The sequence below is a fragment of the Mesoplodon mirus genome, assembly GCF_964341445.2.
Source record: "Mesoplodon mirus genome assembly, chromosome: 11".
NCBI lineage: Eukaryota > Metazoa > Chordata > Mammalia > Artiodactyla > Ziphiidae > Mesoplodon > Mesoplodon mirus.
This window is the reverse complement of record NC_138987.1, coordinates 96,162,086-96,174,992: the sequence shown is the minus strand read 5'-3', so window position 1 is coordinate 96,174,992 and position 12,907 is coordinate 96,162,086. Positions and strand designations below refer to the sequence as shown.

At 42.8% G+C, this 12,907-nt stretch overlaps 1 protein-coding gene across 1 annotated transcript in view; it reads left to right on the top strand.

Annotated features, from left to right (window-relative positions):
- Positions 1–12,405, top strand: part of LOC309811854 (antigen WC1.1-like) — a 60,652-nt gene extending 48,247 nt beyond the window's left edge. Inside the window, exons 8-14 of the mRNA XM_082635103.1 lie at positions 963–1,004; positions 1,096–1,410; positions 2,017–2,049; positions 2,648–2,785; positions 3,204–3,296; positions 4,191–4,337; positions 12,114–12,405. Coding sequence (XP_082491229.1) covers positions 963–1,004; positions 1,096–1,410; positions 2,017–2,049; positions 2,648–2,785; positions 3,204–3,296; positions 4,191–4,337; positions 12,114–12,259 — 914 coding nt within the window. The 3' untranslated portion in view covers positions 12,260–12,405. The remainder of the gene's footprint in view (positions 1–962; positions 1,005–1,095; positions 1,411–2,016; positions 2,050–2,647; positions 2,786–3,203; positions 3,297–4,190; positions 4,338–12,113) is intronic.
- The last annotated feature ends 502 nt before the right edge of the window (positions 12,406–12,907 follow it).

Below are 12,907 nucleotides of genomic sequence, written 5' to 3'. Positions count from 1 at the left end.
TTCCCTTGTATGTTATTTGTTGCTTTTCCTCTGCTGCTTTTAATATTTTTTCTTTGTATTTAATTTTTGATAGTTTGATTAATATGTGTCTTGGCGTGTATGTCTATTTTCTTTGTCTTCAATACTTTTATGTGCTTTTTTTTTTTTTGGTTCTGTGGTTTTTATCTCTGCGTCCTCTTAATATAGTTTTTTCTCAGTATATTTATTTGTGTCTCCTGGACACTTACTACCCAGCTGTTTTTCTACTTATCTATCTTTCTCTAAATTCTACTTGTTCTATTCCTTTAAAAAAAATGTCCTCTTCTTATAGTAATCTCTTTGCTTGTCCATATGTCATACTGAAAAATGGATAAGAAAAGTTTAGAATCTGTTATATAATTTCATTTTTAAAAGTATAAATGTAATATTGAATACAAATTACTTCTGTGATTCTGGACTTATTATTTTTAAAATATCTCTTCTCTATTACTGTAAATCATTAATTTTAATTTGTATATCCTTTATTGTTTTACTTATTAGCAAGAATTCAAAACAATTGTATTTCATCTATTCATTCACTCATTAAATATCAAGCCCTTATCTTAGTATTCAGAGAAAGTTCTCCATACATCCTTGCTGAATGAATGCATACAATGTGCAAGGCACTGTCTTAATAGCCAAAAAATGAGTAATATATGCAAGGTCTTTCCTCTAGTGGAGCTTTCATTCAGGAGTGTGCTTGTGTGTGTGTGGATGTCTGTGTATGTATTTGTTGTGGGATGTGGAGAGTGATAAACAGGTAAAAACGTAAAGTTACTTCAGCTGGTGATAAGATCCAGTGAATGCCTCATCCCATTAGATTATGAAGCATGTGTTTTCACTTGTCATTTGGACTGAGGCAAGGACCTTAGACAATTTTGTGTGGGGACAAGACCACCCCCAGCTGTCCCTGATCCAGCACTTCCCATTGTTTGCTTCTGCAGGAAGGAGACCTAAGAGCTGTCCAACTGCTGCCCCCTGCACAGGTACGTCAGCCCCTCCCTCATCCCCTGTGGCTCCCAGGGGCTCCTTCCTTCCCACCAGGGGCAGTAACAGGAGGGGCTGCTGTCTTTTCAGACAAAGAGAAGCTCCAGCTCAGGGGAGGAGACACCGTGTGCTCAGGGCGGGTGGAGGTCTGGCACAGCGGCTCCTGGGGCACAGTGTGTGATGACTCCTGGAGCCTGGCAGAGGCCGAGGTGGTGTGTCAGCAGCTGGGCTGTGGCCATGCCCTGGAAGCCGTGCGGGGTGCAGCATTTGGCCCTGGAAATGGGAGCATCTGGCTGGACGAGGTGCAGTGCGGGGGCCGGGAGTCCTCCTTGTGGGACTGTGCTGCGGAGCCCTGGGGGCAGAACGACTGCAAGCACGAGGAGGATGCTGGAGTGAGGTGCTCTGGTCAGTGGAGGGGCTTGGCTTCCACGCTGCTTGAGCTGGGGCAGTGCTGGAGCAGTGCGCTGGGCTGCGGTGTGCTGGGGAGTTTTTGTTTTTTGTTTTTTGTTTTTAATTTTTTAGATGTTGGGGGTAGGAGTTTATTAACTAATTTATTTATTTTTGGCTGTGTTGGGTCTTCGTTTCTGTGCGAGGGCCTTCTCTAGTTGTGGCAAGCGGGGGCCACTCTTCATCGCGGTGCGCGGGCCTCTCAGTGTCGTGGCCTCTCTTGTTGCGGAGCACAGGCTCCAGACGCGCAGGCTCAGTAGTTGTGGCTCACGGGCCTAGTTGCTCCGCGGCATGTGGGATCCTCCCAGACCAGGGCTCGAACCCGTGTCCCCTGCATTAGCAGGCAGACTCTCAACCACTGTGCCACCAGGGAAGCCCGCTGTGGAGTTTTTGTATTCAGATAGCATCCAGGTACTGTAGCTATGACCTAGGAAGGGGGAGCTGGGAAGATTCAACACTGATGCTGTGGTGACTGAGCGGTGATTTCAGGGCTCAGGAGGGAGAAATGGGCTCCCATACATTCTTGCCAATTCCTGTGCTCCAAACTCCTGTTTTTCTCTTTAGGTGGAAGAACAACATTGCCCCCCACTACAGCAGGTACTGTGCTACAATCCCTGGGTAGGGGAGAATATTCAGAGGCTTGGGACCTGTTCTGTGGACTCTCTGGCAGAATTAGCCAACTCAGGAGAGGAAAGATCCTGAGAAGCCACTGGCTGGTAGGGAGGAACCAGAGCATTTTCCTCGGAAAACATCCCGTGCCTTGGTTCACGGTGCCAGAAAGTTCTCATGCCCGAGGCCCAAGGGACGCTGGTTCTTGTGTTGCAGAATCTAACCTTTTCCTACCTGCCCTTGAGTGTTGAGTGTTTCCTACCTTCCCTAGGTGCCAGTCCCAGGACTTGTTTGATGCTCTGGTCTCATAAAGCCCAAGGGGAAGGGATGCAATTGTAAGCTGGGTACTCAGAGGCTGGGTCCTCAGCAGGGAAGCTCCTTACTAATCCCCAGCTCTCCCTTGGGCCACACTGGCTGGAGTGGTGTTGAATTATCCCAGGGCAAGACCTAGGGGAGCCCAGTCATTGTCAGTCCAGTTGTGTCTCAGGCTGGGACTTTACTGTCCAGTGCTCCCTGGAAATGTTGGCATAGGGAGTTTCTCTGTACCCATGACCTTCTCCAAACCCTCTTGCCTTGTTATCCTTAGGGACCCGACCAGGCTCATATCCTATCCCTGGCATCTTCTCCCTGCCTGGGATCCTCTGCCTCATCTTGGGGGCCCTTCTCTTCCTGGTCCTCATCATCCTGGTGACTCAGCTGCTCAGATGGAGAGCAGAGCGCAGAGGTGGGCTGCAGGGGGTACTGGGTACCATGGAAAGTGCGTGGAGGCAGGAAATGGGGCCAGGTGGGAGGAGGGGAAACTTGGGCCAGGTCTTTGTTCTTTCCCCCTTTAGTCTGCAGAACTCCATCTGCTTCATGTTAAACTCTAAAGGCTGAATACACAGAGGTTCTTAGGACTGAGGTGTGAACACTCATAAGTCATGGCCTCTTCTGTGAGACCAGAAAGAGCTGGGGCTGAGCTGCGGACTCAGAGTCAGACAAAGGCAGAAGGTGCAGACGTGGTACCTGGGGTGGGAGACTCTACAGAGGTCCTGGCAGCCCTGAGGGCTTTTCCACATGTGAGCATCGGGGAAATGAAGGGTTAGCTTGGGGGCTCCTGGTATCTAAGGTGGCAATCTCTGACCTGCTGGTGGTTTTCTCAGCCGTATCCGGTTTTGAAGATGCTCTTGCTGAGGCCATGTATGAGGAGCTTGATTACCTTGTGACACCGAAGGAAGATCTTCTGGGCAGGCCAGGTGGGTACCTCTGCCTTGTCCTCCTGGGACCTCTGGTTGTCAGCCCCCCACTGGCTGTGAGCCATATTCTCAGCATCCACAGACCCCACATCTGCTCCAGGCTCACAGAGGCAGCCCCTCCAAAGGCGGCAGGCTGGCCGCTCCAGAGCCCCTGTGAGTTTCCAGCCTCCCTCTAAACTGCAGAAGTCAAGCCTGTCCCTGCATTTCTTCTCAGGCTCACACAGGTCCCATGGGTGTGGGGAGGGTCGTTCTGTTTTTTGTGTGATGGTTTTCTCCACATTAGGGTTTCTGTCAGATGACTCTTTGACCAAACTGCCATATGACACTGGGGATGGCGAGGACAATAGTGACTACAAGTCCACTCCAGGTAGTAGAGGTGGACCTGCCTCAGCTGGGTATTGAGGGTTAGGGAGAATTTCCCTTATAGAAATGAGATGCAAAGGGAACAGTCTTCCTTTGACTGGGACTAGAGGGATCCCTTGAGTCCAGATGGGGCCCATCTTCCCCCTTCCCTGGCTGATCTGCAATGTCTCAGGTTGGGGCTGGGCTCTCTGTGTCCAGAATCACACTCATTTGGTCACAACAGGCACACATTGTTTTAAAAATTAATATCTGGAAAGCATAATTTGTTGGAATATTTTAGTAATGCTCATTGGTGTAAAGTTGCTTTGAGATATGTAGTTTTAAACAAGAAATATTGAGATTTTGAATGTCATTTTTTTGGTTTATGGGCACATCAAAATGAAATATGGCCTTAGAAAAAATCTGTTGAAACAAGGAGTGACTGGTGCCTCTATTTCGCAGCTCAGAAACTTTGGGTCAGAAGGGATCTTAGGTATTTCCCAGGCCAACCCTTTTATTGTGGTTTTATCTGACCCCCTTTTCTGCCCCTAGAACCACCAGAACAGAAGACTGATGACGCTGGTGAGGGTTATGATGATGCTGAAGAGGTGCCAGTGCCTGGGGCTCCTCCTGCCTCTCGGAGGAGTGAGGGGGAAGTGCCCCCAGAGAAGGAGAATGGGGTGAGGGTCTCTCAGACAGGTGAGTGGGGTGAGCTGATCTCCTGTAATCTTTGGTCTCTGTCCTGGAAAGGGTGAATATGAGCTCCTCAACGCCCATCCTTCCTGGAGATTCAAAATTTGGATGAGTTCATGTGTTTGATAGGATCACCACTAACATATGTCATCTTTAATGCTGTCAGACTACTTGGGAGGGAGGAATCACTCTATGTTCTTGGGATGTACGTCTCCAAATTGTTCAACCTAAATTTATTACTTTATGAGTGATGCGCCTGCATTAAGACTTATAGATTAGGTAATTTCCTGGCGGTCCAGTGGTTAGGACTCTGCTCTTTCACTGCTGGGGCCTGGGTTCAATCCCTGCAGGCGAACTAAGATCCTGCAAGTGGTGCAGTGCAGCCAAAAAGAAGAAAAGGCTTATAGATTAATTGACCATATTTACTGAATCCAAAAATGGAACAACTGTTTTGATTACATCTTCGTGCTGTCTCATACATGAAAGGTAGTTCGAGATTTTAAAAAAGATATTGCAGTACTGGAATTTGTGAAGCATTTTGATAATTTAAGATGCACTGTGGTGTTTTGAAACTAGAGTCCTGTAGCTTAGTTACACCTGTGCAGAACGGGTGATTACCACACCTACCACAACTTTTCCCCAAATCACCTTTCCCCAAGATCCCCGTGCTCCCCACAATTCCCACTCCTCAGACAACCCTGCTGTGTTATTCTTTATCCCATAAATACCCCAACCCCTTGTCTTCTGGGAGCCAGATCTGAGATTTGTTCTCCTGTCTTCTCTTTGGCTGCTTTGTGAATAAGCCCTGTCTTTGCTGCAAACCTCGGATGTCTCAGCGTTTTAGCTTGCTGTGTTTCTGACAAAGGGAACCTGGCTCGGATAAATCACCCAGCAAAGAAAAATCCAACACACCAGTCAGACTTTTACCACGGTTGTCTATGCCACGTAGCTGACAGGGTCTTGGTGCTCCGGGTGGGTGTCAGGCCTGAGCCTCTTGAGGTGGGAGAGCCAAGTTCAGGACATAGCTCCACCAGAGACCTCCTGGACCCACATAATATCAATCGGCGAGTGCTCTCCCAGAGATCTCCATCTCAACGCTAGGACCCAGCTCCACGCAATGATCAGTAAGCCCCAGTGCTGGACACCCCATGCCAAACAACTAATAAGACAGGAACACAACCCCACCCATTAGCAGAGAGGCTGCCTAAAATCAAAATAAGGTCACAGACACCCCAAAACACACCACCAGACAAGGTCCTGCCCACCAGAAAGACAAGTTTGAGCCTCATCCACCAGAACACAGGCACCAGTCCCCTCCACCAGGAAACCTACACAAGCCACTGAAGCAACCTTACCCACTGGAGGTAGACACCAAAAACAATGGGAACCACGAACCTGCAGCCAGCGAAAAGGAGACCCCAGACACAGTAACTTAAACAAAATGAGAAGACAGAGAAACACGCAGCAGATGAAGGAGCAAGTTAAAAACCCACCAGACCAAACAAATGAAGAGGAAATAGGCAGTCTACCTGAAAAATAATTCAGAATAATGAGAGTAAAGATGATCCAAAATCTTGGAAATAGAATGGAGGAAATATAAGAAATGTTTAGCAAGGACCTAGAAGAACTAAAGAGCAAACGAACAATGGTGAACAACACAATAAATGAAATAAAAAATTCTCTAGAAGGAATCAATAGCAGAATAACTGAGGCAGAAGAACAGATAAGTGATCTGGAAAATAAAAGAGTGGAAATAACTACTGCAGAGCAGAATAAAGAAAAAAGAATGAAAAGAATTGAGGACAGTCTCAGAGACCTCTGGATGAACATTAAACACACCAACATTCGAATTATAGGGGTCCCAGAAGAAGAAGAGAAAAAAAAAAGAGACTGAGAAAATATTTGAAGAGATTATAGTTGAAAATTTCCCTAATATGGGAAAGGAGATAGTCAATCAAGTCCAGAAAGTGGAGAGAGTCCCATACAGGATAAATCCAAGGAGAAACATGCCAAGACACATAATCCTCAAACTATCAAAAATTAAATAGTAAGAAAAAATATTAAAAGCAAGGGAAAAGCAACAAAAAACATACAAGGGAATGTTCAGAAGGTTAACAGCATATCTTTCAGCAGAAACTCTGCAAGCCAGAAGGGAGTAGAAGGACATATTTAAAGTTAAGGAAGGGAAAAACCTATAACCAAGATTATTCTACCCAGCAAGGACCTCATTCAGATTCAATGGAGAAATTAAAACCTATACAGACAAGCAAAAGCTAAGAGATTTCAGCACCACCAAACCAGCTAAAGGAACTTCTCTCGGCAGGAAACACAAGAGAAGGAAAAGACCTACAATAACAAACCCACAACAATTAAGAAAATGGTAATAGGAACATACATATTGACAATTACCTTAAATGTAAATGGATTAAATGCTCCAACCAAAAGACATAGACTGGCTGAATGGATACAAAAAGACCCATATATATGTTGTCTACAAGAGACACACTTCAGACCTAGGGACACATACAGACTGAAAGTGAGGTGATGGGAAAAGATATTCCATGCAAATGGAAATCAAAAGAAAACTGGAGTAACAATTCTCATATCAGGCAAAATAGACTTTAAAATAAAGACTATTACAAGAGACAAAGAAGGACACTACATGATGATCAAGGGATCAATCCAAGAAGAAGATATAACAATTGTAAATATGTACGCACCCAACGTAGGAGCACCTCAATACAAAAGGCAAATGCTAACAGCCATAAAGGGGGAAATGACAGTAACACAATCATAGTAGGGGACTTTAACACCCCACTTTCACCAATGGACAAATCACCCAAAATGAAAATAAATAAGGAAACACAAGCTTTAAATGAAACATTAAACAAAATGGGCTTAATAGATATTTATAGGACAACCCATCCAAAAACAACAGAATACAGTTATCAAGTGCTCATGGAACATTCTCCAGGACAGCTCATACCTTGGGTCACAAATCAAGCCTTGGTAAATTTAAGAAAATTGAAACCCTATCAAGTATCTTTTCCTACCACAACGCTATGAGACTAGATATCAATTACAAGAAAAAAACTGTAAAAAATGCAAACACAGAGAGGTTAAATAATATGCTACTAAATAACCAAGAGATCACTGAAGAAATTAAAGAGAAAATCAAAAAATACCTAGAAACAAATGATGATGAAGATGACAGCCCAAAACCTATGGGATGCAGCAAAAGCAGCTCTTGAGGGAAGTTTACAGCAGTACAATCCTACTTCAAGAAACAAGGAAAATCTCAAATGAACAACCTAACTTTACACCTAAAGCAATTAGAGAAAGAAGAACAAAAAATCCCAAAGTTACCAGAAGGAAAGAAATCATAAAGATCAGATCAGAAATAAATGAAAAAGAAATGAGGGAAACAATAGCAAAGATCAATAAAACTAAAAGCTGGTTCTTTGAGAAGGTAAACAAAATTGATAAACCATTAACCAGACTCATCAAGAAAAAAAGGGAGAAGACTCAAATCAATAGAATTAGAAATGAAAAAGGAGAAGTAACAACTGACACTGCAGAAATACAAAGGATCATGAGGGATTACTACAAGCAACTATATGCCAATAAAATAGACAACCTGGAAGAAATGGACAAATTCTTAGAAATGCACAACCTTCCAAGACTGAACCAGGAAGAAATAGAAAATATAAACAGACCAATCACAAGCACTGAAATTGAAACTGTGATTAAAAATCTTCCAACAAACAAAAGCCCAAGACCAGAAGGCTTCACAGGCGAATTCTATCAAACATTTAGAGAAGAGCTAACACCTATCCTTCTCAAACTCTCCCAAAATATAGCAGAGGGAGAAACAGTCCCAAACTCATTCTACAAGGCCACCATCACCCTGATACCAAAATCAGACAAAGATGTTACAAAAAAAGAAAACACCAGACCAATATCACTGATGAACATAGATGTAAAAATCCTTAACAAAATACTAGCAAACAGAATCCAGCAGTACATTAAAAGGATCTTATACCATGATCAAATGGGGTTTATCCCAGGAATGCAAGGAATCTTCAATATACACAAATCAATCAATGTGATACACCATATTAACAAATTGAAGGATGAAAACCATATGATCATCTGAACAGATGCAGAAAAAACTTTCAACAAAATTCGACACCAGTTTATGATAAAAACTCTCCAGAAAGTAGACATAAAGGGAACTTACATCAACATAATAAAGGCCATATATGAAAAACCCACAGCCAACATCATTCTCAACAGTGAAAAACTGAAACCATTCCACTAATATCAGGAACAAGACAAGGTTGCCCACTCTCACCACTATTTTTCAACATTGTTTTGGAAATTTTAGCCACAGTAATCATAGAAGAAAAAGAAACAAAAGGAATCCAAATCGGAAGAGAATTAGTGAAGCTGTCACTGTTTGCAGATGACATGATACTATACATAGAGAATCCTAAAGATGCTACCAGAAAACTACTAGAGCTAATCAATGAATTTGGTAATGTAGCAGGATGCAAAATTAATGCACAGAAATCTCTGGCATTCCTATACACTAATGATGAAAAATCTGAAAGTGAAATTAAGAAAACACTCCCATCTACCATTGCTACAAAAAGAATAAAATACGTACGATAAACCTACCTAAGGAGCCAGAAGTCCTGTATGCAGAAAACTATAAGACACTGATGAAAGAAAGTAAAGATATTAGAAATAGATGGAGAGCTATACCATGTTCTTGGATTGGAAGAATCAACATTGTGAAAATGACTGTACTACCCAAAGCAATCTACAGATTCAATGCAATCCCTGTCAAATATCAGTGGCATTTTTCACAGAAGTAGAACAAAAATTTCTCAGTTTGCAGGGAAACACAAAAGACCCCAAATAGCCAAAGCAACCTTGGGAAAGAAAAACGGAGCTAGAGGAATCAGGATCCCAGACTTCAGACTATACTACAAAGCTACAGTAATCAAGACAGTATGGTACTGGCACAAAAACAGAAATACACATCAATGAAACAGGATAGAAATCCCAGAGATAAACCCACGCACATATGGTCACCTTATCTTTGATAAAGGAGGCAAGAATATACAATGGAGAGAAGGCAGCCTCTTCAATAAGTGGTGCTGGGAAAACTGGACAGCTACATGTAAAAGCATGAAATTAGAACACTCCCTAACGCCATACACCAAAGTAAACTCAAAATGGATTAAAGACCTAAATGTAAGGCCAGACACTATCAAACTCTTAGAGGAAAACATAGGCAGAACACTCTATGACATAAATCACAGCAAGATCCTTTTTGACCCACCTCCTAGGGAAATGGAAATAAAATAAACAAGTGGACCTACTGCAACTTAAAAGCTGTTGCACAGCAAAGGAAACCATAAGCAAGACAATAAGACAACCCTCAGAGTGGGAGAAATATTTGCAAATGAAGCAACTGACAAAGGATTAATCTCCAAAATATACAAGCAGCTCATGCAACTCAATATCAAAAGAACAAACAACCCAATCCAAAATGGGCAGAAGACCTAAATAGACATTTCTCCCAAGAAGATATACAGATTGCCAATGAACACGTGAAAGGATGCTCATCATCACTAATCATTAGAGAAATGCAAAACAAAACTACAATGATGTATCACCTCACATGGGTCAGAATGGCCATCATCAAAAAATCTACAAACAATAAATACTGGAGAGGGTGTGGAGAAAAGGGAACCCTCTTGCCCTGTTGGTGGGAATGTAAATTGATACAGCCACTATGGAGAACAGTATGGAGGTTCCTTAAAAAACTAAAAATAGAATTACCATACGACCCAGCAATCCCACTCCTGACCATATACCCTGAGAAAACCATAATTCAAAAAAATTCATGTACCTAAATGTTCATTGCAGCACTATTTACAATAACCAGGACGTGGAAGCAACCTAAGTGTCCATGGACAGATGAATGGATAAAGATGTGGCACATATATACAATGGAATATTACTCAGCCAAAAAAAGAAGTGAAATTTAGTTATTTGTAGTGAGGTGGATGGACCTAGAGTCTGTCATACAGAGTGAAGTAAGTCAGAAAGAGAAAGACAAATACCATATGCTAACCCATATATATGGAATCTAAGGAAAAAAATGAAGAACCTAGGGTTAAGACTGGAATAAAGACACAGACCTACTAGAGAATGGACTTGAGGATATGAGGAGGGGGAAGGGTAAGCTGTGAAAAAGTGAGAGAGTGGTATGGACATATATACACTACCAAACGTAAAATAGATAGCTAGTGAGAAGCAGCCGCATAGCACAGGGAGATCAGCTCGGTGCTTTGTGACCACCTAGAGGGGTGGGATAGGGAGGGTCGGGGGGAGGAAGACGCAGGAGGGAAGAGATATGGGGATATATGTATATGTATAACTGATTCACTTTGTTATAAAGCAGAAACTAACACACCATTGTAAAGCAATTATACTCCAATAAAGACGTCAAAAAAAAAAAAGAAGAAGATGTGGCATACATATACAATGGAATATTACTCAGCCAAAAAAAGAAATGAAATTGAGTTATTTGTAGTGAGGTGGATGGACCTAGAGTCTGTCATACAGAGTGAAGTAAGTCAGAAAGAGAAAAACAAATACCGTATGCTAACACATATATATATGGAATCTAAAAATAAAATTGGTTCTGAAGAATCTAGTGGCAGGACAGGAATAAAGACGCAGATGTGGAGAATGGACTTGAGGACACAGGGAGGGGGAAGGGTAAGCTGGGACGAAGTGAGAGAGTGGCATGGACATATATACACAACCAAATGTAAAACAGATAGCTAGTGGGAAGCAGCTGCATAGCACAGGGAGATCAGCTCGGTGTTTTGTGACCATTTAGAGGGGTGGGATAGGGAGGGTGGGAGGGAGACACAAGAGGGAGGGGATATGAAGGTATATGTATACGTATAGCTGATTCACTTTTTTATACGGCAGCAACTAACACAACAATGTAAAGCAATTATATCTCAATAAAGATATTAAAAAAAGAGGCACTGTGTTCATATGTTACACTAACATGTACAATGTCTATGATATATGGTGGCCTTAAAATTAAGCCATGGTGGTAGATCACAGACTCAGAATTTGTGGGCAGCTAAGGGCTAATCTGCTCCAGACATTTCAGTGGCCAGGAGAAGATACTCATTCTCCAGAAAAGAGTATTTCTCCATGTGAGGGCCCATGTGGTTCCTGGGGAGGGGCCAGCTGTGGATGCAGCCTGTGACAGTGTTTGTGGGCATTTGCAAACACAAGTCAAGGCAACTAAGGGCAGAGTTGGGTTGTCAGTGAGGAACTCCGATTTCTCCAGTCTCTGGTCTCCCTCTCATTGTGAATTCACATCTGTCAGTTGTGCAAGTAGAAGACTTTAAATTCATTGTTATGATTCTTACCATTCATGGGTTATCTCCCTGAAGCTGGGGTCAGCCAGGAAGCAGGGCTTCACAGAGCTCCTGTGTTGGGCACAGACATTTTAAGATCCCAAGTTTTCCAGAAGAGCTGAAGCCCCAGACCCACACGGACTGGATCCTGCTAGGATAGCCCTGATATAGCCTTACTGTAACTAATGTGAAACAGTCTGAGCCTCCCGTTGTGCTCCCCAGTGATGTTTTGTCATCAACACTTACTTGACTTCCTTCCACCACAGGGCACTGTCCTGTCCCTTTGTCTCAGTTCTAATTAAACTTCTCTTTACCATTTCAGGCTCTTCTCTGAACTTCTTTAGAGAGGCGGCTGATCCTGGGAAAGGAGAAGAGAGCCCCTGGCTGCTCCAGGTGGAAAAAGGGGACCCTGGGTATGATGACGTTGAACTAAGTGTCCCTGGAACATCCACAGTGGCTTTCCCATGATGTTATATTAAATATGAGATGAAACCTCAGATATTCTAATTGCCTGTATTTCAGTAGAGTAGTGCTGACCTATAATTGTGTTATATGGAAATTGCTGAAAATGAAATATTCTGAATAAAGTAATTTTTTGCTTTGTTGATAATTTAGCAAGTTGCACATCAAATGCTCTTAGAGGATTGGTCTCTTCAATTTCAGTTTCCCTCAAAGGAAATGCAAGGTGAGTGAATTGACTTGTTTTCTCACCTCCCCCAGAGGCTAATGTAGGCATGACTTTGCCCAGGCTCAGAAATGCTCCAGGTCACTCTTACTTAGACAAGGGACTCTAAACTTGGTCCACACTCACACCCTCATTCCTAGCAAGATGAACTCATTGAAAAAACCAGTCCTGAACATTTATGTATGCTTTTCCCTGAGATGTCACATCATCTGTTTTTAAATATTCCCAGGCACCAGACTTGGGTGTGAGTTTCAAAGTTTAGCCTGGGAGGTTGGCTGGTGGGAGAGAATGGATACAGCCTTACTTATCCTGTCTAAAATGTCATGGCCAGTTAAAAATCTAACTCTACATAACTACATCTTCCTTTTTCTTTTCTAATTTCCTAAGTTACTCTTTCCACGTATTACTCAAGCGCATACAGACTCATCCTC